The sequence below is a fragment of the Passer montanus genome, unplaced genomic scaffold (assembly GCF_014805655.1).
Source record: "Passer montanus isolate IOZ18808 unplaced genomic scaffold, ASM1480565v1 scaffold8, whole genome shotgun sequence".
NCBI classification, from domain to species: Eukaryota; Metazoa; Chordata; class Aves; order Passeriformes; family Passeridae; genus Passer; species Passer montanus.
The window spans coordinates 1,499,227-1,523,787 of NW_024373256.1; the positions used below are offsets into that span (position 1 = coordinate 1,499,227).

General features: G+C 51.8%; 2 protein-coding genes across 2 annotated transcripts; one reads left to right on the forward strand and one right to left on the reverse strand.

The window, feature by feature from the left end:
• The first annotated feature begins 363 nt into the window (after positions 1 to 363).
• On the forward strand, positions 364 to 16,959 carry MSLN (mesothelin). Its single transcript, XM_039731845.1, has 19 exons — positions 364 to 504; positions 1,148 to 1,298; positions 2,203 to 2,418; positions 3,131 to 3,301; positions 3,690 to 3,836; positions 3,962 to 4,011; positions 4,486 to 4,606; positions 5,025 to 5,110; positions 5,722 to 5,845; positions 7,000 to 7,190; positions 8,351 to 8,441; positions 9,322 to 9,433; positions 10,366 to 10,580; positions 11,526 to 11,678; positions 12,990 to 13,123; positions 13,740 to 13,867; positions 14,489 to 14,745; positions 15,048 to 15,111; positions 16,461 to 16,959. The coding sequence occupies exons 1-19, from the start codon at positions 413 to 415 to the stop codon at positions 16,553 to 16,555; spliced, it is 2,598 nt and encodes an 865-aa protein (XP_039587779.1). The 5' UTR covers positions 364 to 412; the 3' UTR covers positions 16,556 to 16,959.
• A 970-nt stretch (positions 16,960 to 17,929) lies between these two features.
• Positions 17,930 to 24,212, reverse strand: LOC120512964 (mesothelin-like protein). The gene is made up of 14 exons (XM_039731847.1): positions 24,043 to 24,212; positions 23,865 to 23,955; positions 23,458 to 23,602; positions 22,720 to 22,904; positions 22,407 to 22,565; positions 22,120 to 22,253; positions 21,255 to 21,388; positions 20,997 to 21,097; positions 20,580 to 20,789; positions 20,373 to 20,379; positions 19,931 to 20,323; positions 19,654 to 19,863; positions 18,235 to 18,378; positions 17,930 to 18,003 (listed from the first exon to the last, which is right to left on the reverse strand). The coding sequence occupies exons 1-14, from the start codon at positions 24,210 to 24,212 to the stop codon at positions 17,930 to 17,932; spliced, it is 2,157 nt and encodes a 718-aa protein (XP_039587781.1).
• Between the last annotated feature and the right edge of the window lie 349 nt (positions 24,213 to 24,561).

Genomic DNA, 24,561 nt, shown 5'->3' on the forward strand with positions numbered 1-24,561 from the left:
TTTAAACCCAGGTGAAGAGCCCTGAGGTTGGCTCAAGCTGTCCCGTGTCACTGCCAGGATTGAAGGATCCATCTGAACCATTTTCCCTTTTTATTTTTTTGCACCTTCAGCTTCAAAGATTCGCCAGGGACCCGGTGAACATGGAGATGGTTGGGAACCTCACCTTGCTCAGGGAGACTGCCCTGTACTACACCCAGCTGCTGACCTCTGCTCCTGCCTTTCCTCTCTCCAGGTACGGATCTGAATAAAAACAAAATAAACCTCAGCACAACTTTAAACCCAGGTGAAGAGCCCTGAGGTTGGCTCAAGCTGTCCCGTGTCACTGCCAGGATTGAAGGATCCATCTGAACCATTTTCCCTTTTTATTTTTTTGCACCTTCAGCTTCAAAGATTCGCCAGGGACCCGGTGAACATGGAGATGGTTGGGAACCTCACCTTGCTCAGGGAGACTGCCCTGTACTACACCCAGCTGCTGACCTCTGCTCCTGCCTTTCCTCTCTCCAGGTACGGGTCCGAGGGCATCTGATTTCCTGGCATGGCTCAGCGAGGCACTGTTGATTCATTTCCTCTTTAGAGGTTCTATTAATTTTTCCCTTTAAGGGTTCTATAATTTTTCCCTTTAAGGCTTCTATAATTTTTCCCTTTAAAGGTTCCATTCATTTTCCCTTTAAAGGTTCTACTCATTTTCTTTTTTAAAGGTTGTATTAATTTTTTTCTTTAAGGGTTCTATTCATTTTTTCTTTAAGGGTTCTATTCATTTTTCCTCTAAAGGTTATAGTAATTTTAAAGGTTCTATTAATTTTCCCTTTAAGGGTTCTATTATTTTTTTTCTTTAAGGCTTCTATTAATTTTCTCTTTAAGGCTTCTATTAGTTTTCTCTTTAAGGGCTCTATTCGTTTTCTCTTTAAGGGTTCTATTCGTTTTCTCTTTAAGGGTTCTATTCGTTTTCTCTTTAAAGATTCCATTTTCACATGACCCCACTGCCCTTGCTCCCGAGGAGGGCCAGCTCCCCCGTTCTTTTCCTGGGACACGATTTCCCTGCAGTGCTTCCAGGCTTTCCCAGCTCCCTGAGCTGGGGGAGCTGCCTGGAGAAGGAAATCCCCTGGCACAGAGGGAAGGTCTCAGCCAGCCTCTCCTTTCCCCACAGCCTCCCGGACAGGTTTCTCTGTCACCTGAGCCCCGGGGCAGTGGCACACCTGAGCAGGGAGGAGGCTTTGGGGGTGGCCCGCAGGCTCGGGAGGAGCTGCCCCTGGAGCAGGGGGGTGCCCCGAGCCTCCCTGGCACCTCGGGAACTGCAGGTGAGCGCCTGGGGATGCTCTCAGCATGGGAATGGGGCCCAGCTCTGTGTCCCCTCCTGTCACCCTCCTCTGGGTCACCCTGTCCTTGTTGTGGTGTCTGGCTGGGCTTTCATCACCTCAGGGGCTCCGTGGTGGGAATGGTCCATCCACAAGGACAGGGAGACAATGCACAGCAGCACACTCCATTAACAGAGGCTTCAAACTGTCCTTGCTCCAGCATGCATGCTGTTTGTACATTCTTGCAAAACCCCCAAGTTTACACTTCACTCGTTGCTCAGGAGAGACAAACAAAGTGCTCATTGGAATAGAGAATTGCAGGTGTCTCTTATTTCTCCTCCTTTCTTTCTTGGTTTCTCTTATTTCTCCTCCTTTCTTTCTTGCTTTCTCTTATTTCTCCTTCTTTCTTTGTCGGTTTCTCTTATTTCTCCTTCTTTCTTTATTAGTTTCTCTTATTTCTCCTTCTTTCTTGCTTGCTTTCTCTTATTTCTCCTTCTTTCTTTGTTGGTTTCTCTTATTTCTTCTTTGTTGGTTTCTCTTATTTCTCATTCTTTCTTGGTTTCTCATTTCTCCTTCTTTGTTGGTTTCTCTTATTTCTCCTTCTTTCTTTGTTCCCTGGTTTCTCTTATTTCTCCTTCTTTCTTTGTTCCCTGGTTTCTCTTATTTCTTCTTCTTTATTCCCTGGTTTCTCTTATTTCTTCTTCTTTATTTCTTGGTTTCTCTGTCAACAACCTTGGTAGGAAATTCAGGGATAAACATGGATCCTCTTCTCAAACTGCTCTCTGGCTCCCAGAAGTTGTGTAAAACCTCTTCCACACACCCACGGGCAATCCTGAGCAGAAACCAGGGACTGAGGGCTGTGGGATCCAGTGCTGCTGCTCTGACCCTGCTCTGTCTCGTGGCACAGGTGGCAGCCTCCCTGCTGAGGAGTTTGGAGGATTTGTCCCCAGCCGTGCTGCGAGCCCTGGGCCAGGCTGCCCTGGGGCTCTCGGTGTCCAGGATCCAGGAGAGCATCCCTGGGGAGCAGCTGGAGGCAGCTCTGCCTGCCCTGGGGACAGTCCAGGGCTGGAGGGCTGAGCAGGCCAGGGCTGTGCTCAACAAACTGCTCCTCTCTGGCTACCAGGTACAGAGCTCCTCATGTCCATGAGCCTCCTCTGGGAAGGGTTTCAGGCCCTGGGGGTGCCCAGGGAGGCTGGGAATCCTCATCCCAAGGGATGTCTGGAGGTGGCTCTGATCCCTGGAACAGAGGGTGGACAGAGTGAAAGGGATAAAGCAGGGGTTTATTGAAAGGACTTCAAAGGATTCTGACAGAACCAGAGGACACAGCCTCAAGATGCACCAAGGGAAATTTAGGTTGGGTGTTAGGAAACAGTAGGACCCACGAGGGGTCATTTTAGATTATTAACTTTAAGGCATTTCCAGCATGGTGTGGCTAAAACTGATAGGCCAAGAAATGCTTATAATGAATTGTAATTAGGAAATAGTTAACTTGTGATTGTGATGGTGTGAATTATAACATCTCTATTGTCTCACCCTTCACATGAGTTTGAAAATGAAATAAAAGTTTTTAAAACAGCTCTCAGTTACCACATGCCTGAGTCAAAAAAGGGCTTAATCTGACAAAAAAGGATTTTTTTGTGTGGCTGAGCTGTGAGGAGAACCTGCTGACACTTTATATGGAGTTCAGAGTTAGAAACCAATGCAGTCCAGAATCTGGTAAATATAAAAGTTCAAATTTAAGGCATCAGCACTCAGAGCTCTGGGCTGGGCACAGCTGGGCCTCAAGGATCTCAAAGGTCCTTTCCAAGCTGATTTTTCCTGGGATTCCCTTGCAGCTCCGGGATGGACAGAGCCTGGCAGAGCTGGGCACTTTGGTGGCTGGCCTCAACAGCAGCACGCTCAGGAGTTTGTCCCCAGAGGTCGTCCTGGAGGCCATCCAGCTGCCAGGCTTTGCCCAGCACGTGGACACGCTGCCCTCGGCTCTGAAGAGGACCCTGGTGGAAAAGGTGACCTGGGTTTGTCTGCTCAGGCCTCAGCCAGGAGCAGGAGTGGGGCTCAGCTCACCTGGGCCAGGTGTGGCACAGCTGGGATGGGCACAGCCTGGCAGGGTGGCAGCAGGACAGGCCACTGCCTCCGTGTCACTGTCCTTGGCCTGCCCAGCCTCTTGGGGACAAGGCCAGGAGGGATTTGTTTTGTGGGGTGCTCCCAAAAGCTGCTTCCCAGTGGATGTTCCCAGGGAAAGAATATAAATGGAGCAGAATAATTCAAGGTTGGACTTGATCCTGGAGGTCTTTTCCAGCCTGAACAATTCCCTGGTTCTGATCCTGCCATGGTTTGGACGAAAGCAAATCTCACTGAAGTGAGATTGGGTTTTTTCTGTTGGGTTTTTCCAAGGTTTCCTCCAGGGTTGGCCACCCCTCTGAGCTGGTTAGACTCATTCCCAGTGCTCTGGCCAGCTCCATCCCAAAATCCCTGCTGGTTTTTGGGGAAGAGAAGCCAAACGTTCAGGATCTCAACGACAAACCATGGACCAGAGAGCAGGTAAAGGGCTCCTCCTTCCCCTCCCGGGCAGCCCTGCCCTCTGTGGGGCCGTGAATTCCACAAATCCCCCTGGAATCGGGGCTGTTTTCCCTGGAAAACCTCTGAGCTCTGCCTTTGCTCCCCAGGCTGCCATGTTTTTCAGTGACGTGGTGAAGGCAGAGCCTGACTTCAACAGGTAAAGATTTTCCTCCTCTCCCTCCATTTTCTGTTTGTTTTCCTGGCAATTCCCACCTTTCCCATGGAGCATCCACATCCACGCCCTGGAATCCATGGGAGCAGATGGGAAATGGGATGGGAACCCAAACACAGATGTGGAACACGGAGATTTACCAGGGCTCAGCTGTCACATGCACCCAGGAGCCACATTTTCTTTCTGAAATGATGCTGCTGGCTCAGGCTGCACCTGGAATCTTGCTCCAGATTGCCTCGGGAAGGCATTTCCAAGCAGGGAATGCATTTCCAAACCTTCCAGAGGGCAATTCCAGGGATTCATTTAGAAGGGGCTGCTGTGTCTTTTGACTTATTTGAGATGAAAATGATGAAAACAGAGATTTATATCTGGAACAGACAATGGAGTCAGCGGAGTTTTGCTCTGAATGCACCTTCCTGAAGGCTTTTCCCTTCTGGTTTTCCTGCTGGGAACTGCCAGGCTCTCCCAGTCTGTGCTCCAGGGCTTCACCTGTGCAGCTGCCAGCGCTGTGGGGGCAGAGAGGTTCCAGGAGCTGGCCAGGGTCATGAGGAAGAAGAAGGTCAGGCTGGGCCAGGACCAGGTAATGCCCACATTCCCGAGGGTTTGGTGGTGTCCTGCGTGAACTGAAGGGAATTGTTCAGCCAGAACAGCCCCTGGAGCTCAGGGGCTGGAGCAGGGATGTGCCAGGGGGGTAGGATGGGTTTTGGGGACAGGTTCTGCCCCCAGAGGGTGACCCAGGGACAGGGGGGGTTGTTGGGGTGTCAGGGTGGTCCCTGTGGTCCCTTCCTGTGAACAAAAGTCCTGGGTGTCCCTCCCACAGCCGAGTTTCCCTGAAGAGAGAAATCCAAACCCTTTGATTTCCATATTTTTTTCTTTTTTTCTCTTTTTTTTTTTAATTTTCTTTCTTCAGAGCAGCATAAAATCTTTACATTATTTTGTCTTTTCCTTGTGTTTCGTGGTGGTTTCTCTCCTTGCTGCAATCTCTGGTGTCCTTCCAGCTGAGCTGCCTGCTGAAGATGCTGACTCTGCATGGGATTCCCCAGGACTGGGACAGTTATCCCCAAGACCTGCTGCTGTTTTTAAGGTAACTGTGCTGTGGTTTTCATCATCTTGCCTTAGAGCAACACAGGAAAAATAAAGATTAGTTTATAACCGGGCTGACTAATTTGATTTTTATTTCAGAGTTGTTCAAGCCTCTTCCTGGGTTATAAAAAATGGGATTGCAGGAAGCTGGAGGAGGGTGGATTTGTATGAGATATTGGAATAAATCCTTCCTTGTCAGGGTGGGGAGGCCCAGGTTTCCCAGAGAAGCTGAGGCTGCCCCCTCCCAGGCAGTGGCCAAGGCCAAGTTTAGCATTCCCAGGCCTCTGAATGTGCTTTTCCCTTACAACACCAAAGAAAACAGGGAATAGAGTGAATTCCCCTGTTCCAGAACCTTCCTGCTGTGGTTCTGCACCCAAACCTTGAACAATTTTAAGCTGTGTCTCACACAACAAATTCCTTCAGGTGAAAATTTATTTTTAAAGAACCGTTTTTTAAACTTAAGGAATTTTAAAAGGATTTAATGGCATAGAAGAAAACCGGGGAAGAGCAACTCCTGGAGTTCAGTGTGCAGGTGTGGAAGGTGTTTTATCAGACATGGCGTGCATCGAGCTTGATCTCATTCCCCAAAATTCATGGAGCTTGTCTTTCCAGCCCCTCAGACTATGCAGGGAACTGCAGCCAGTTCTTCATCAACGTTGGGAAGGCAAACGGGGATGTTCTGCCCAGAGAGAGCCCCCAGAGGCAGCAGCTGCTCCTGGAGGCCCTGGAGTGCCTGGTATGAGGAGAGGGATGGGGGTCTTGCAGGGATTGGGGTCCTATAGGGCTTGATTGGGGTCCTGCAGGAACTGGGATCCTGAAGGAAGTGGGATCCTCCAGGAATTGGGGTCCTGCAGGACTTGATTGGGAACCTGCAGGAATTGGGATCCTGCAGGGCTGGATGGGGATCCTGCAGGGATTGGAGTCCTGAAGGAACTGGGATCCTCCAGGAATTTGGGTCTTGCAGGGATTGGGGTCCTGCAGGGATTGGGATCCTGAAGGAGCTGGGGTGCTGCAGGGATTGGGATCCTGTAGGGATTGGGATTCTGCAGGGCTTGATTGGGATCTTGCAGGAATTGGGACCCTGAAAGAATTGGGGTCTTGCAGGGATTGGGGTCCTACAGGGCTTGATTGGGACTGCTCCTGGAGGCCCTGGAGTGCCTGGTATGAGGAGAGGGATGGGGGTCCTGCAGGGATGGGGGTCCTGTAGGGATGGGGGTCCTGTAGGGATTGGGGTCCTGTAGGGATTGGGGTTTTACAGGGATTGGGATCCTGAAGGAACTGGGGTGCTGCAGGGATGGGGGTCCTGCAGGGCTTGATTGGGGTCCTGCAGGAATTGGGATCCTGAAGGAACTGGGGTGCTGCAGGGATGGGGGTCCTGCAGGGCTTGATTGGGGTCCTGCAGGAATTGGGATCCTGAAGGAACTGGGGTGCTGCAGGGATGGGGGTCCTGCAGGGCTTGATTGGGGTCTTGCAGGAATTGGGGTCTTTCAGGGATTGACTGGGGATCCTGCAGGGATGGGGATCCTGAAGGAACTGGGTTTCTGCAGGGATTTGGGGTCCTGCAGGGCTGGATTGGGGTCCTGCAGGAATTGGGATCTTGCAGGGATTGATTGGGGTCCTGCAGGGATTGATTGGGATCCTGCAGGGATTTGGGGTCCTGCAGGGATTGATTGGGGTCCTGCAGGAATTGGGGGGGTCCTACAGGGCTTGATTGGGATCCTGCAGGGATTGATTGGGGTCCTGCAGGGCTGGATGGGGGTCCTGCAGGAACTGGGATCTTGCAGGAACTGGGATCTTGCAGGAATTGGGATCTTGCAGGAATTGGGATCCTGCAGGAATTGGGCTCCAGGGGATGCTCCATCCCAGCTAATGGCTCTGCCTTTATTCCAGAGAATTCCTGGCACACAAATAAATAAGAGAAGCGCTGAGCTCCTGGGCTGGCTGGTGTGTGACCTGGGTGGGGAGTACATCAGGAGTTCTGGGGGCACTCTGCTGAAGGATTTGAGCCAGTGTGGATCTTTCCTGCCTGAGCAAGAAGAGGCCATCAGGGACGTCCTCAGCAGTGGCAACACCACCTTTGGGTAAGGATTTTTCTCCTGGACTGTTCCCTTAATCAAGCCCGTGGTCCTGTTAAGGCCTGGGTGAACTCCAGCCAAGCAGCTTGGTCAAAAACCAAAAAAACTTCTTGCTTTTGAGATTTGCACTGGGCCTTTTATGTTGTTTGGTTGAAATTATTTCAGCTGAAAGGCCTGGGTGAAATTCTCCTGGAAAATAAGGGGTCACTTCTGTCTCTCTTGCTCAATAAAAGCTTTTCCTCTGGTCTGAAAAATTGATTTTTCATTAATCAAACTTCTCTGGCTGGCCTGGTGATCACGGGTGAGGCCAAGCTGTTTGTCAGGCACAGACTTCCAGCAGACATTCTGCCTGTCCAGTGAGAGATGTTTGATAAATCCCTATTCTAACACAGAGAGAAGCAAAATATTTTCCTTCCTGGGTCAGTTGTCCCAGGATCTTGGCACTGAACTGGGCCATAGCAAGCAACAGAAATTCTTTGGGTTCCAGAAGGAGCCTTAAGAAAATAATATGTTTGTTCAAGGCCATTTTCCCACCCAGCTGCCCTGATTTATGTCCTTGACAGCTTCTGCTCTGCTGCAATGACATTTTGTGCAACAGGAAGTGGTTGAGGTGTTTTAGGGTTTAAACTTTGTTTTCTTAACGTCACATGTTATGAGGATGTAATCCTGGGGGATTTAAAGGTGTTTTTTTCCCTTTTGTTCTTCCTTGACAGCTGATACCTGCTCATTTTCATTGTAGCTTGTGTTAGAGATAGAAATGAGACAGATGAGACACTGTTTTTTGTGTAGAGTAGCTGAATTTTTATTGCATATAGCTCATTTTATGGGATATTAGAAGGTGCTGTGTTTGAATTTAACAGGTTAGTAAATGATTGAAACTCAGTTGATTGGTTGGTAATGGTTAGTGTATATGTTTATTAAACTTTTCTCTTTCTAGATAGTTTATATTTTTTATTTATAGATTTTTATGAGATTACTTCTTATTTTTATAGGTGCGAACTGTTTTCTTACAAGAATAGATCGTTATGTAAATTGATTTTTATTCTTATAATTCTTTTCCTATGGGAATGTAACAGCTTAGTTAGAGCACTAAGGTTTAAATGACATTTATAAGGCTGTTCTTTTACAAGCTTTCACTTATTTGCAACACATTTTTTTGTCTGCAGGCCTCCTGCAGCGTGGTCAGCCTTCACCCTGAGCGAGCTGGGCAGGCTGCTCCCTGTGCTGGACCCCAGCATCCTGCAGCAGATCCCCAAGGTGGGCTCTGCCCACGCCTGGGGGGCTCGGGGGGCACTGCTGGGCTGGAATGGGGCTGGGGTCTGCTGGGGGGCTTGGCCAGCCTGATTCCAGCAGTTCTTCCTTTAAAGCTGCTGCTGCCAGGGGGATGGGGGTGTGGGAAGGGAGGGTTCATGGAGCTGGGGCCTGGAGCAGACCTGGGCAGAGCTAAAGGAGTAAAGCAGGGATTTATTAAAAGCCTCAAAGGATACACCTTGGGCAGAGCTAAAGGAATAAAGCAGGGATTTATTAAAAGTCTCAAAGGATCCACCTTGGGCAGTACAAGAGCCTGACTGTGGCTGCACCCAAGATGGACAATGGGTCAGGAGTTCTCACACTTTTATCAGTTTTGTTCCATTTCCACACTGGGGTTCATTGTCCAAGTCCAGCTCAGGTGATGCAGTCCCATCCTCCCAGACTGCTCTCCTCCATTCCCTGTTTGCACTTTTGGGGCTGAAGCTGCAGTGGTGTCCTTGGTTCTGGGGCTGGCAAAGGATTGTTCTGTGTGGCTGAGCTGTGAGGAGAGCTGCTGGCACTTGGTGTGGAGTTCAGAGTTCTGTACCAAAGCAATCTGGAAAACAGGAAAGCTCAAACTGAAGGCATCACTGCTGACAGGCTGCAACTGCAAATCCAGGTCACTGCCAGTCCCTTCCTGTCACTTGGGGAGAAGGAATAACTCTCCCAGTGCTTTGTGAGGAGCTCCAGTCTCTGATGGGCTGGGCAAAGGGAGAGTTCAAACATTTAAGGAATTGCTTTTGGTTCAGGATCTCCATGCTCAGAGCCCGCTGTGTGAGGAGCAGGGGCTGTGCTGGAGGCACACCCAGCATTCCCAAATCCCCCTGATGATCCCTTTTCCTCGCAGAAAGCTTTGACCACCTGGCTGAGGAACTTTGCCTGGGATTCCCCCCTGTCCAGGGAGGAGCTGGCCACCATCGTCGGGGAGCTCCTGCCCCGGCGGCACAAGCGAGCGGAAGGTACGGGAGCTGTCCTGAGCCAGAGTGTTCCTCCTGGGCTCAGGGGCCACCCTGGAGCTCCCTCTGGGAGCAGAGGTCACCCTGAGCTCCCTCAGGGACCAGGGGTCACCCTGACATTCCCATTGGGACCAGGGATCACCCTGACCCTCCTCTGGGCCCAGGGGTGACCATGACATTCCCCCTGGGACCAACGGTGACCATGACATTGCCCCTGGGCCCAGGGGTCACCCTGGAGCTCCTACTGAGAGCAGAGGTCACCCTGAGATTCCCTCTGGGCCCAGGGGTCACCCTGACATTCCCTCTGGGAGCAGAGGTCACCCTGGAGCTCCCTCAGGGACCAGGGGTGACCATGACATTCCTCCTGGGCCCAGGGGTTGCCCTGACATTCCCATTGGGGAGCAGAGGTCACCCTGACATTCCCACTGGGAGCAGAGTTCACCCTGACCCTCCCTCTGGGCCCAAGAGTAACCATGACATTCCCTCTGGGACCAGGGGTCACCCTGACATTCCCACTGGGAGCAGAGGTCACCCTGAGCTCCCCCTGGGCCCAGGGGTCACCCCGACATTCCCACTGGGAGCAGGAGTCACCCTGACGCTCCCTCCTGGAGCAGGGGTTGCCCTGACATTCCCTCTGGGACCAGGGATCACCCTGGAGCTCCTCTGGGACCAGGGGTCACCCTGACATTCCCACTGGGGAGCAGGAGTCACTCTGACCCTCCTCTGGGCCCAGGGGTCTCCCTGGAGCTCCTGAGGCCTTGGGAGAGGCTCCCAGGGAGGTTTGGAGTCCCCATCCCTGGAGGTGCCCAAGGACCTCAGTGCTGGTGACCAAGTGGGGATCGGGCACAGAACCTTGGAGGTCTTTCCAAGCAAAATGATTCTGGAATCCAAAGCCTGGTGCCAAAGGATTTGATCTAACCCTGAGTTTGCCGTAGCTTCAGCAGGTTGCCCAGCTGACCTGGAGATAACAGAGGAAGTTCTGAATGATGACCTGATGCCTACCTTTTACATCCCACCGGAGCTCCTGCGTGCCTGCCTGCAGAACATCTCCCAGGAAAATCACCTCTTCCTGGAAAATCACCTCTCCCAGGTCCTCACCTACCCCTTCAGCATCCCCCAGCTGGCTGTGCTGAAGGAGTACCTGCACGAGGTAATTCCAGCCCAAAATACCCAATTTCCACTGATGGGATTGTTCAGGGCCTTGTCCTGGTGGATTTAGGATCTCCAAGAGTGTGATTTAAATTTCCACTGATGGGATTGTTCAGGGCCTTGTCCTGGGGAATTTAGGATCTCCAAGGATGTGATTCAAATTTCCACTGATGGGATCTCTCAGGGCCTTGTCATGGGGAATTTAGGATCTCCAGGGGTATGTCTAAATTTCCGCTGATGGAATCACTCAGGGCCTTGTCCTTCTGGATTTAGGATCTCCAGGGGTATGTCTCAAATTTCCACTGATGGAATCACTTAGGGCCCTGTCCTGGTGGGTTTAGGATCTCCAAAGGTATGACTCAAATTACCACTGATGGAATCTCTCAGGGCCTTGTCATGGGGAATTTAGGATCTCCAAGGATGTGACTCAAATTTCCACTGATGGGACCTTTCAGAGCCTTTTCCTGGGGAATTCAGGATCTCCAAGGACGTGACTCAAATTTCCACTGATGGGATTGTTCAGGGTCTTGTCCTGGTGGATTTAGGATCTCCAAGGATGTGACTCAAATTTCTACTGATGGGATTGTTCAGGGTCTTGTCATGGGGAATTTAGGGTCTCCAAGGATGTGACTCAAATTTCCACTGATGGAATCTCTCAGGGCCTTGTCCTGGTGGATTTAGGATCTCCAAGGATGTGACTCCACTGTCTCTCAGCTCCTCTCCCATGGTTCAACCACCTTTACTGGGAAAATATTTATTTCTCATCTCTCATTTCTATATCTAATGAGGGTTTTCCTGCCGGGTTGGCCCTCAGCCTTTCACAGGACACCTCTGAGAGGAACGTGGCTCCGTCCTCCCTCCAATCCTGATCACAGAGCTGAAAACAGCACTAACATCACGTCCCTCTGCCAGGCTGAGCTCAGCCCGTGCCCTGGTGTCTCCACAGAGGTATCCCCACGGTTATCCCCAGCATGTCCTGGCTGGGATGGGCCCTCTCCTGGGCCTGCTCAGCCCGGAGGAGATCTCCACCTGGAAGCTGAGCTCTGCTGACGCGCTGGCAGCGTTCCTGAAAACTGATCCTCAGCCCTCGGATCCCCTGGTACGGGCTGGGCTCTGCTCTCCTGGCTCTGGCTTCTCAGGGGGTCGGAGCATCCTTGGTGCCACAACTTTGGGTGGCCCAATGAATGGAAATTTTATAAAAAAAAGGTGTTATAAAATCAAGCTTTGTGGCCCAATGAACGGAAACTTTATAAAAAAAAAAAGGTCTTATAAAATCAGGCTTTGTGTTCTAAACTAACCTATTAAATTCCCATTTCAAAAAAAAAAAATATGAATAAAAATCAGTCAGCACAACAATCTGTTCTTGTAAAAAAGCTGTTCACACCTATAAAAACAAGAAGTCTATCCCATAAAATTCAGTTTAAAATATATAAACATATCTATAAAATGTTTAATAAACATATAACATCTATAGAAATACATGTTTGTTATGTATAGAAATATATGTTATATACAGAAATATAGAACATATATGGACATATATATCTATATATATGTTATATATCTATATATGTTATATAGAGAAATATATAACAAATATAGAAATATATAACAAATATAGAAATATATAACAAATATAGAAATATATAACAAATATAGAAATATATAACAAATATAGAAATATATAACAAATATAGAAATATATAACAAATATAGAAATATATAACAAATATAGAAATATATGTTATATATACAAATATATAACATATATAGAAATATTTTATATATACAAATATGTAACATGTATTCTTTAATAAACAATAACCCTTACTAACCAATGAACTAAGTTTCACTAGATTACTAACCAATTAAATTCAAACACAATATCTTCTAATATGATATAAAAATGGTGTACAATAAAAATAATTTAAAAATAATTTTTAAAATTAATAAAAATAAATAATAATGAACAAAATTAAAATTAAAAATAATAAAATAATATGAAAATGGTGTACAATGAAAACATAACTATTCTACACAAAAAACCAAATATCTCATTTCTATCTCTAACACAAAATTCACAGCAGCACGAACAGACCTGAAATGCTTCCATTTTATTTTTGTAATGATAAAACACTATATAAAATAAAATATAAAAAGAGTTTCTTTAGGGGATGCAACCCCACCTTCTGACACCATTAAATACACGTAATTAATTGTGCTTGCAGGCCTCAGCAGCAATTAAACGCCATTAAATATTCACAGCAGCACGAACAGACCTGAAATGCTTCCATTTTATTTTTGTAATGATAAAATACTACATAAAATAAAATATAAAAAATAGTTTATTTCGGGGATGAATCCACACCTTCTGACACCATTAAATTCACGTCATTAACTGTGCTTGCAGGCCTCAGCAGCAATTAAGCGCTACCTGGAGCTGGGCAATGCCCTGAACGCCACGGCCCTGGATGCCGTTGGCACCAGGTACGTGTGCCTGCTCAATGCCACCGAGCTGGAGGCCATCGACCCCGCCAGCCTCCGGTGAGTCCCAGCCTGGGCTGTCCTCGGCTTCTTCCAAAAGCCCTTCCCCACCCTTTTCCTTTTTTCTGCTCCCAGGGAATGGGAATTTAGGGAGCACCTCAGGAGCTGCCAGGCACGGCTCAGATTCCCAACCCAACTCTGTTTCATTCAGCCCAGCGGGCTGCAAATCTGACTCTGTGCCTGCTTTCATCTGCAGAAGGGTTAATTAAATTGAATTTCATGGAATTACTGAGTCCTTAAGGTTGGAAAAGGCTTCTCAGGTCGTCACCAAGCTCGCCACTAAACCATGTCCTCAAGTGCCACATCCTTGTGATTTTTAAGCATTTCCAGTTTGAATTCCTCTGAAAGACTGAATGAAATTAAATGAAATTAATTAAGTACCACTTGGCAAACACACAGATTTATTGGGCACCATCAGAGCCATCATCACCTGAAGGACAAATTCTCAGCAGGAAACTGGGCCGTGGTTTTTCCTCTCAGCTTCTCTCCATAGAGCTGGAATTGGGAATCGCCTGTGCTGTGCAGAGAATCCCAGAAAACACTCAGAATATGCAAAAATTGAACAGGTTGAAGATAACAATAGCTTTTTTCACCCTAAATCTTTATTTTTCTGCAGACTGGTGTCTCTGGATCCCTCAGCCTGTTCCCAGGAGACGAAGAACCTCTTGTACCAGAAAGCCAAGGAAGCTTTCTCTGAGCAGCACCATTTACCTGCTTACTATGAGCTGATTTTACCTTACCTGGGTATGTAGAGATCCAGGATGTTGTGGGGAAAGAGAACTCTTAGCCACAAACTAAATGAGTATCAAAATCCATCAAAGATTTGGAAATTTTCAAAGTCAAGCTGTTAAAAGTTTGTCTTTCCAGCTTTGAGACGGCACAAAAAATTCTGTGCCTGCTTTAATTGCCCAAATCTGTTTCCAGACAAGGAAAATCAAACTCAGGATTAATCTCAAAGCCCTTTTCCATGTCAGATTTTTTTTTTTCCCTAAGCCAAGGTTGTTTTTTTTTCCCTTTAAGCCAAGATTTTTCCCAACTTCTCCTCACCCTTCTTTCCACTTTCTGGCCACACATTTTTAATGCCCAGCAAAATAACTCCCAATAAAAAACAGGTGGGGTTTTTTTTCCCCTTTAAGCCAAGATTTTTTCCAACTTCTTCTCACCCTTCTTTCCACTTGCTGGCCACACATTTTCAATGCCCAACGAAATAACTCCTAATAAAAAAAGGAGGAGCACCCCCTGTTCTGCAGCCGTGTTCCCAGCCCCAGGCTGATGGGTTTTGGAGAATCCCCATTTGGAGAATCCCCATTTGGGGCAGGCTCCTCTGGGCTCTGCCATCCTTGGTGTTCTCCTGCTTTGGTGCAGGGGGGGCTCCAGCCGCAGACCTGAAGGCTCTCAGCAAGGCCGACGTCAACATGAACGTGAGCACCTTTGTGACTCTGAGGAGGGACTCGCTGATGGTGAGCTGGCCTGGAGCCCCTTCATTCCTGCATTTCCTGGGGTTCCGTGCTTGGCTTTGTCGTGTTGTCCATTGGGGGAATCAGCAAATCCGAATTCCGTCAAATCCGAATTCCAGCACATCCGAATTCCGTCAAATCCAAATTCCATCACATCTGAATTCCGTCAAATCCAAATTCCATCACATCTGAATTCCGTCAAATCTAAATTCCATCAAATCCAAAATGTCTTCTGTTAGACCACTAGAAAGTGGGAAAGGGCCTGAAATTCCTTGAAAAATAGACCTTGGAGTCCTGGATGGATGCAAGCAGTAGAGTTCTTTCAGGGCAGGCTATCACAGTGGCAGGGGACATGCCATAAATATTATATATATATAAATATATATTTAAATATATAAATTTAAATGTATTTAAATGTAAATATCTATTTATATATTTATGTGTCTTATTTTATATTTTATATAAATCACGCGGGGCTCACGGGCGGCGTGCAGGAGGGCTACATCAACCTCGCCACCCCCAGATTCCCGGGTACTTCGGGGCCGGGGGCCGGGCTTCGATGGGTTCGTTTGGGGCTGATTCTGGGGTGATTCTGAGCGAGTTTTGGGTTGAGTTTCCTGGTTTTCGGGTTGATTTTGGGTGAATTTTGAGTTGATTTTCCCCATTTTTCATTTCAGTCTCATGTGAAGGGTGGGACAATAGAGATGTTATAACTCACACCAGCACAATCAGAAGCCAACTATTTCTTAATTATATCAGAAGCATTTCTGATTTCTTAATTATATCAGAAGTATTTCTGATTCCAGCTAATCAGCTTTTCCTTTTTGGGTTTATTTTGGGTGAACTTTTGGGTTTATTTTGCCTGGTCTTTGGGGGATGTTTGGGTTATTTTTGGGTTAATTTTGCCCATTTTTGGGGTAATTTGAGGTTGATTTTTTTCCATTTTTGTGTTCATTTTGGGTGAACTTTTGGGTTGATTTTGCCTGGTTTTGGGGGAAGTTTGGGTTATTTTTGGGTTAATTTTGCCCATTTTTGGGTTAATTTTGCCCATTTTTGGGTTAAATTTTGGGTGAATTTTGGGTGAGTTTTGGCCATTTTTGGGTTAATTTGGGGGTTTATTTGCGGTGAATTTTGGGTTATTTTTATCCACTTTTGGGGTGATTTTGGGGTTCATTCTGACCACTTCCAGGCCTTCCTCCTCGGGGGTGCTGGGTTTGGGCTTCGAGGCAGGATCACCGTGGTTGGGGTTGAAGGAAATTTGAGGATCCTTCAGTTCCAACCCAAACTCAGCTTGGTGTTTGCCGAGGTCAGACAGGAGAAGAGGATCCCTGCAGGGGGCACAGGGAGATGTTTTCCCCATGGAGGAGTGGTTCAGTTGTCAGATTGTTTTCTTACTTAAAGACAGGGTAACTGAGAGCTCTTTTAAAAACTTTTATTCCATTTTCAGTCTCATGTGAAGGGTGGGACAATAGAGATGTTATAACTCACACCAGCACAATCAGAAGCCAACTATTTCTTAATTATATCAGAAGCATTTCTGATTTCTTAATTATATCAGAAGTATTTCTGATTCCAGCTAATCAGCTTTTCCTACACCATGCTGGAAATGCCTTAAAGTTAATAATCTAAAATGACCCCTCGTGGGTCCTACTACAATTCATCTTTCACAGTTCTGTTTCTCCAAAGTATCCAGTCTTATTGGCAAGGCCATCCTTTGAAACTTGTTTCTAGTTCCATTTCTCTCTCTCATCAATTCCTGTCTCATTCCATGGCATTTCTAAGTCAGCATTTCTTATCTCAAACACATCTTATCTCTACAAATCCACTTCCCACAGCTCAGTCACTGATTTCTGTGCTCTGATGCTCTCTTTGTCCTGCAGCAATGTCCTCAGCCCCTCTGGGCAGCGTGGCCAGGGTGCTCCACCTCCTGCCTGCCCTGCTCCTCAGCTTCTCCACGGTGTCCATCCTCTCCTGACCTTCTCCTGCCACGAGGAACCAAGAGGGACCAGCCTGTGACCTGCTCTGAGACCTGGCCTGAGGAGTGCCCAGAGCTGCAGGCAGCTGGGATCAGCCCCGAACTCACCTTTAGGTACTTTTGGCTTTCAAATCACTTGGAAAAAAAAAAATATTTTTGTCTGAAGGGAAGATTCAGACTCTTTGGTGGAGGATCTTTGCCTTTGGGACAGCCCAAGCCCAGCTCAGCCCCAAACCACTGCTGAACCCCATCTTACTGCTGGGTTTAAGGGTGAGTCCTGCAGGTTAAAAATGCCATTTCCCAGAGCCTGACCTCGTGACACTGCCAAGACCTCAGGGTGGGACTGAAGTTTGCCAGCTGCTTGTAAATAAATCCTGGGACTGAGTAAAAATGCCAGAAGCAAACTGATGAGTGTCTGCTCTTCCTTGAGGCTGCCCTCACCTTCCTGTCTGCAGGAATCCCCCAAATGAAGGCTCAGAATCCCAAGATCTGCCTGTTCCTGCTCCTTGGGGTTGGCTCTTCAACATTTAGGAGCTGAGACTGTTCTCAGCTTCCTCATGTTGGAGGAAAGGAACTTTGTACAAAGTTTTCCATATTTTTTCCCCACTCATTGGAAATATCTGTGGAAAAAAACCATCAGTGAAACCTGTATCCAGCTCCTGACATTCCCCTTCCTCCAGGGGGAGAATCTGGGAGGGAAAAAGGGATTTATATATTTTATGTCTTATAAATCTTCACTGGCTGAGCTTTCTAGAGAGGGAGCAGGTCTGTCCTTCACCGCAGAGTTTGGATTTGTGCTGGAAAAGCTTCCCCACAAAGCACTCAAAGGACACATTGGATTAGGAAAAACCAGACTGATGTTTTATTATATAGCACTGAACAGTAATCAAGATAAATTATCTCCAGCTAATCATCCCATGAGAGTCTGTGTGTGGTTTGAGCAGACCTTGATCAAAAAGCAGCTCGTGAAGGAAGTTAAATAGGATTTTTGGGGATCTCTCAGCTGCAGTGCTGGGCCACCAGTGACTCAAATCCCTGAGTTTTCCCACTGTTTAACAGATCCCAGGGGGATGGGATGGACAGGAAATCCCTGCAGGATCTGGGCCCGGTGTTCTTGCCTTGGCAGAGCAGTCAGCAGCACTGCTGGTTGTACTACAGGGAGTAAATCTCTAGTAAGGACCTGTGGGGCTCCTCTGGGCTGGAAAAGTCTGTTCTTCACAGGCCAGCTTCAAAAATAACCACATCCTGTGCTGGAGTCAAACGTGGATGAATTCTCCTCCCTTTCCTGGGGTCCTGCTGCCCAGCAGGGCCTTGCCCAGCGCAGTTCCAGTGGGAGGAGGGAGGGGTGTGCAGGGTGGGGGTGCTGAGGGGGGCTCAGAGCAGCAGAACCTTCCCCACGGTGGCTGCCAGCAGGAGAGCGAGGCAGGAGCAGAGCCTGGATCCTGATCCTGCAGGGACAACACAGGAATGGGATTCTCCAGCTGCCGGGGAGGGCTGGGGGCTCGGGAGGTGATGGGACACCTTGAAGTGACACCTTGAAGTGACCTGAGAACCTGAGGGCAGCCCCAGGGCCACGTCCCCACCTGTCCCCCAGTGCTGCATCCCACCAGGAGCGGGGGGCATCAGCCAGCTTTGCCCTGGCCCCAGCATTCCCAGGGCTTCCCCCGTTCCCAGCTCACCAGGCGGGGGCCGCAGGTTGATGTAGCCGTTGGAGGCTGTCTGGGCTGGCTCTGGGACACTCCCGGCTGTGGGTCTGGGGCTGGCACGGGAGCTGGGCGGGCACGGCGCGGCCGTGGAGGAGCCCAGGCTTGGCTGGGGGGGAACTGGGGTGGCACTGGGGGCAGAGGGGGACGGAGGGACAGGGGTGGCACTGGGGGCAGAGGTGGCATTGGAGATGGGGGTGGCAGTGGGAGAAGATGTAGGATTGGGGACAGGGGTGACAGTGCTGTGGGTGGCAGTGGGAGCAGAGGTGGGATTGGAAGTGGGAGAAGATGTAGGATTGGGGACAGAGGTGATGGTGCTGTGGGTGGCAGTGGGAGCAGAGGAGGAGTGAGGGACAGTGGTGGCAGTGTGAGCACAGGAGGGTTTGGGAGTGGGAGAAGAGGTGGGATTGGGGACAGAGGTGGATTGGGGACGGGGGTGACAGTGCTGTGGGTGGCAGTGGGAGCAGAAGAGGGGTTGGGGACAGAGGTGACAGTGGGAGAAGAGGTGGGATTGGAGATGGGGGTGGCAGTGGGAGAAGAGGTGGGGTTGGGGACAGAGGTGACGGTGCTGTGGGTGGCAGTGGGAGCAGAGGAGGAGTGAGGGACAGTGGTGGCAGTGTGAGCACAGGAGGGTTTGGGAGTGGGAGAAGAGGTGGGATTGGGGACAGAGGTGACAGTGCTGTGGGTGGCAGTGAGAGAAGAGGTGGGATTGGGGACAGTGGTGACAGTGCTGTGGGTGGCAGTGGGAGCAGAAGAGGGGTTGGGGACAGGGGTGGCAGTGGGAGAAGAGGTGGGATTGGGGAAGTGTGTTGGGGGGTGCCTGGGGGGGTTGGGGTCCTGGGGGGGACCGTGCTCGGCTGAGGGGTCGAGTGGCTGCTAATGGCAGTGGTGGTGGGGACAGTGACACTGGCCGAGGGGTGAGGAGGGCTGGGGACAGTGGTCATGGAGGTGACACTGGCTGAGGTGCTGGGGACAGTGGGGACGGTGATGGCACTGGCTGAGCTGCTGGGGACAGTGGGGACAGTGGTGGCACTGGCCGAGGTGCTGGGGACGGTGGTGGCACTGACTGAGCTGCTGGGGACAGTGGGGACAGTGGTGGCACTGGCGAGTGGCTGCTAATGGCAGTGGTGGTGGGGACAGTGACACTGGCCGAGGGGTGAGGAGGGCTGGGGACAGTGGTCATGGAGGTGACACTGGCTGAGGTGCTGGGGACATTGGGGAGGGTGGTGGCACTGACCGAGGTGCTGGGGACATTGGGGAGGGTGGTGGCACTGGCCAAGGTGCTGGGGACAGTGGGGACGGTGGTGGCACTGGCTGAGGTGCTGGGGACATTGGGGAGGGTGGTGGCACTGGCCGAGGTAGTGGGGACAGTGGTGACAGTGCTGTGGGTGGTACCAGCTGGGTTAGTGCCAACACCAGTGCTGGTGGTGGCCCTGGAGGTGACAGCAGGGACTGGGGTGGCACTGGGGCTGCTGGTGGCCAGGAGGGTGCTGAGGAGGGTGACAGCAGGGGACGTGGCTCTGTCTGTGCTGGGGGCCTGGTGGGTGGAGCAGGGCACTGCACTGGTCACAGAGGGACGGGCAGTGGAGGTGGCAGTGGGGGGTGCTGGGGACATTGGGGACGGTGGTGGCACTGGCCAAGGTGCTGGGGACATTGGGGAGGGTGGTGGCACTGGCCGAGGTGCTGGGGACATTGGGGATGGTGGTGGCACTGGCCGAGGTGCCGGGGACAGTGGTGGACACAGGGGTGACATTGGCTGAACTGGCAGGGTGAGGAGAGGTGGGGACAGTGCCCATGGAGGTGACACTGTCCAGGGTGGTGGGGGCAGTAGGGGTGGTGGCAGTGGCCATCGAGGTGACACTGGCCAGGATGGTGGGCACAGGGGTGCTGGCAGTGGCCGGGGTGGTGGGTGCAGGTGTGGTGACACTGGCCGGGGTGGTGGGCACAGACGTGGTGGCAGTGGCCGGGGAGGTGACACTGGCTGCAGTGGTGGCCACAGGGCTGGTGACACTGGCCAGGGTGGTGGGCACAGGGGTGCTGGCAGTGGCCATGGAGGTGACACTGGCTGTAGTGGTGGGCGCAGGGGTGGTGACACTGTCCGGGGTGGTGGGCACAGGGGTGCTGGCAGTGGCCAGGGAGGTGACACTGGCTGCAGTGGTGGGCGCAGGGGTGCTGGCAGTGGCTGGGGAGGTGACACTGGCCAGGGTGGTGGGCACAGGGGTGCTGGCAGTGGCCGGGGAGGTGACACTGGCTGCAGTGGTGGGCGCAGGGGTGCTGGCAGTGCCCGGGGAGGTGACACTGGCTGCAGTGGTGGGCGCAGGGGTGCTGGCAGTGGCCGGGGAGGTGGCAGCAGGGCTGGCTGTCCCCGCGGGCTCGGGCCGCCCCCCCTGCAGGCCGATGCCCAGCACGCAGTCCAGCTCGCGCTGGGATTGCAGCTGCACCCAGCTCACCACCGAGGGCTCCTGCTCGTGCTCCTTCAGCTCAGGGAGGTTTTTCCCCAGCAAATGTTTCACGTCAGTGACGCTGAGTTTCTGCAACACACAGAGATCATCCCCTTCCCTCACCCTCACAGCCCCAAAGGCTTTGCTAACGGGGCTGCAGAGCAGCTGAAACTTCCTAAAGGAAATTTATAAAGGTGAGAAAGTGCAGAAATGGTGATTTGGCTGGGCTCTGACCTCAGCCCCCCTGCTCAGCCCTGCCCTGCCCTGGGAGAGGGACAGCAGCACCCAGGGCTGTACCTGCAGTTCCTCAGGAATTAGGGAGAGGAAGGTGTCCAGATCCATGTTTATGGCCACACCAGCATTAGCCAAATTCTTCAGATCTTCTGCTGGAGCTCCACCTTAAAGAGAGCCCAGGGGACACCTGGAGATGTGCAAACCCTTCCAGCACTTCTGGGGAGGATTTGGGGAGGTTCTGGTTCACAGCCAGACCTGTCTGTGCCTGAGAAGAGACCCCAAACCTGGTGGTGGGAAGGAGGGTGGAGAGGAAGCACCTACCCAGGTATGGCTGGATCTGGCAGTAATAGGGGCCAGGGGTGCTGGCCAGGCTGGCAAAGGCCTCCCGGGCCTTCCCATAGAGCTGCTTCTTCTTGGACTGGGAGCATGAAGAGATGTCCAACCGCCCAGCAGTCCTGGAAGGGGGGCACAGGTCAGCCCTGATCCTTCAGTTTGAGTTATTTTCTAGATTCTGGACTGCATTGGTACAGAACTCTGAACTTCACACAAAGTGCCAGCAGCTCTCCTCACAGCTCAGCCACACAGAGCAATCCTTTGCCAGCCCCAGAACCAAGGACACCACTGCAGCTTCAGCCCCAAAAGTGCAAACTGGGAATGGAGGAGAGCAGTCTGGGAGGATGGGACTGCATCACCTGAGCTGGAATTGGACAATGAACCCCAGTATGGAAATGGACCAAAACTGATAAAAGTGTGAGAACTCCTGACCCATTGTCCATCTTGGGTGCAGCCACAGCCAGGTTCTTGTACTGCCCAAGGTGTATCCCTTGAGGACTTTTAATAAATCCCTGCTTTATTCCTTTAATTCTGCCCAAGGTGTATCCCTTGAGGACTTTTAATAAATCCCATCTTTATTCCTTAACTCTGCCCAGCTCTGCTCCAGGCAGCCTCTCAAGGCATCAGCAGCACCCCAAACTGCAGATAAATTGTTCTGGTGGCTGGGAGGGATGGGGGGGATGTCCCTGCTCATGGTCCTGGAGCTCAGGTGAGATCTGGGATTGGGACACAGCCATCCCACTGTGCTGGTTGGGAATGGGGACATCCACAACAGAGCTGGGGCTCTTCCACCCCAGCTCCCCAGAGCCCTGGGGCCTCCCAGGGCTGAGCAGCATCCCAAGAAGCCGCTCACCCGATGGCTGCAGCAGAGATCTGCTGGATCTGCCCCTCCTGCAGGTTGCACAGGCGCCTGCCTGTGATTTCCTGGAGCAGGGGCCCCGTCAAGGAGCCCCCCAGGGCCAGGTACCTGCTGAGCAGCTGCTGCACCTGAGGGACATGGGCAGAAATGGGAGACACTCCTGGTAAGGATGGCAGTGCTGCCAACCCCCAAAAAACCCCACAACGCCTCCACCCTGAGCTGGGCTGGGACAGAGGCAATCCCAGTTTGGCTTCCCCACCTTTCTGCTGCCATGGATTTACCTGGGAATCATCCCACGCTCCTCCCGAGCCATTGAGCAGGGCTGAGAGGGTGTCACTGGATGTCACCGGCCACTGGCTGATCTCCTGCTCCGTGTACAGGCGGGACAGCACCCCCAGGCGCCTCAGCTGCTCCTCTGGGATCCCTGACCCCTGGAAATACTGTGGGGGCCGGCCCAGGGGGAGGACAGAGGGTGAGGGAAGGGAAAACAGGGCAGGAATGAGTGCAAAGGACCCACTCGGACACCTTCATCCCTGTGCCCACTGAGCCCTGCTCCCTGCTGCTGGGGGGCTCCTGTCCTGTGCCACCCCTTACCTCATCCACCTTTTTTTTCAGGACCCTCAAAGGTTTTGAGGTGATTGGCTGAGCCAGCACAGCCTCCAGGTTTTGTATTAGCACATCATTGCTCAGGCACAGGTCGAGCTGGTCAAGCATGTCAGGGGAGAGGTACAAGAAGATGTCACTGATGTTGCTGGCAGTGATGGGCTTGGACTGGCAGCCTGAGGGCAAGGAATTGTGTCAGGCAGAGGTGTGTGTTGTGCGTGTGCCCTTCCCACCTGGCCCTGCTCCTGCCACGGGCTCAAAGCCAAGGTGAAGGACAGGGAATCACAAAAACGTGGCTCAAGCCACGGTGGATCCTGCTCCCATCCCCTGGTCCCCAGTCCACGGAGGTGCCTCATTTGCTGTCATTCCCTAAATTCATTCCAGAAGAACCTGGGGATGTTTTGCAGCCCACTTGTGCTTTGTCCTGTTAAAGGCAGCTCAAACTGATCCATGTCCCCTACATGAGCATCCTCTGCTCTTGCAGCGTCCTGCCCTGGCGCTGGCCCTGCCTGGGGACTGTCCCACTGTCCCAGCTCCTTCCTGAGTGCTGCCACCACATCCCTGCTCCCAGGTAAGAGCAACCCCCACCCCGTGCTTCAAGGACATTTCCCCACTTCCCCAATTTGTGGGAACCTCAGATTTCTGCCCGGTCCAGCCAGGAGCTCCCAGATCCTGCCAGCCCCGGGCATTGTCCCCTCGCAGAGCTCCGGAGGGAAGGGAAACACTCACGGTCCGCGCTGCGCTTCAGCCGGGGCTGGGAGGCAGCTGATGCTGCTGCGAGCGCCCTGAGGAGGATCAGGGATTTCTCCCGCTGGGAACGTCCCTGGTTGATGTAGGCGGCAGCGATGCTCCTCCTGAAATCCTCCCGTGCTGCCTGCGGGGACAGAGAGTGCTGGGACCGGGGACAGGGACAGAGGGTGCTGGAACCGGGGGGCACAGGGACAGAGAGTGCTGGGACCGGGGGCACAGGGACAGAGAGTGCTGGGACCGGGGGGCACGAAGACAGGGACACAGGGTGCTGGGACAGGGGACACAGGGACAGAGGGTTCTAGGTCCGGAGAGCACAGGATGCTGGGTCCCCCAGCCTCGGAGCTGACCTGCCTGATGGTCATCTCCCCCCGAGGAGGGGTTCTTACCTCGGCCACCAAACTCAGCGTGGTCTGGTTCAACGCCAGCACGAGCGGCCCCAAATCTTGCAGAGTCCGCAAATCCCAGCTTGAGGGATCCCTGCGGCAGCAGGAGCAGGACCAGATCAGCATCCCCGTGGATTCCCACCCCTCCTGCCCGCCCACCCCTGCAAGGAAGGCTCCTCACCCGTACGCTGTGCCCCCCGACAGGAGCAGGGCATTGAGGGCGTCCTGCTGTGCCCCCGTCAGCGCCGGGCAGAGCTTCAGCTTCTCCAGGATTTTGGGATCCGAGGCCGGGATGGTGCCCGGCTCTAGGTCACACACCAGCTCCCCGAGGCTGTACACGTGGGATGTCATGAAAATGTCCCCTAAAATCAGTGCCAGGGTGCTGCCATCCCCACGGCCGGGTGGGTGCCCCCATGTCCCGGGGTTTGGGTGTGGGACAAAGCAGCAGCGCCCGGGCTCAGCCGGGGCGAGGCTCCGCTGCAGCCGCGTGGAGGAAGGAGAATTCTCGGTGTGTTTGTGTTTCTGCAGGAACCCAGCCCGCCGGAATCCCAGCACGGAACCGGCTGCACAGGGCTGTAAATCCTCCCTGCCCCAGTCACCCGGCACAGCAGCAGATAATGCAAATTCACCCCGCCGGACCCCCAGAGCCCCCGACAGGGCTGGTACTTACTGGGGATGCTCAGCGTTGGACAGGACGGCT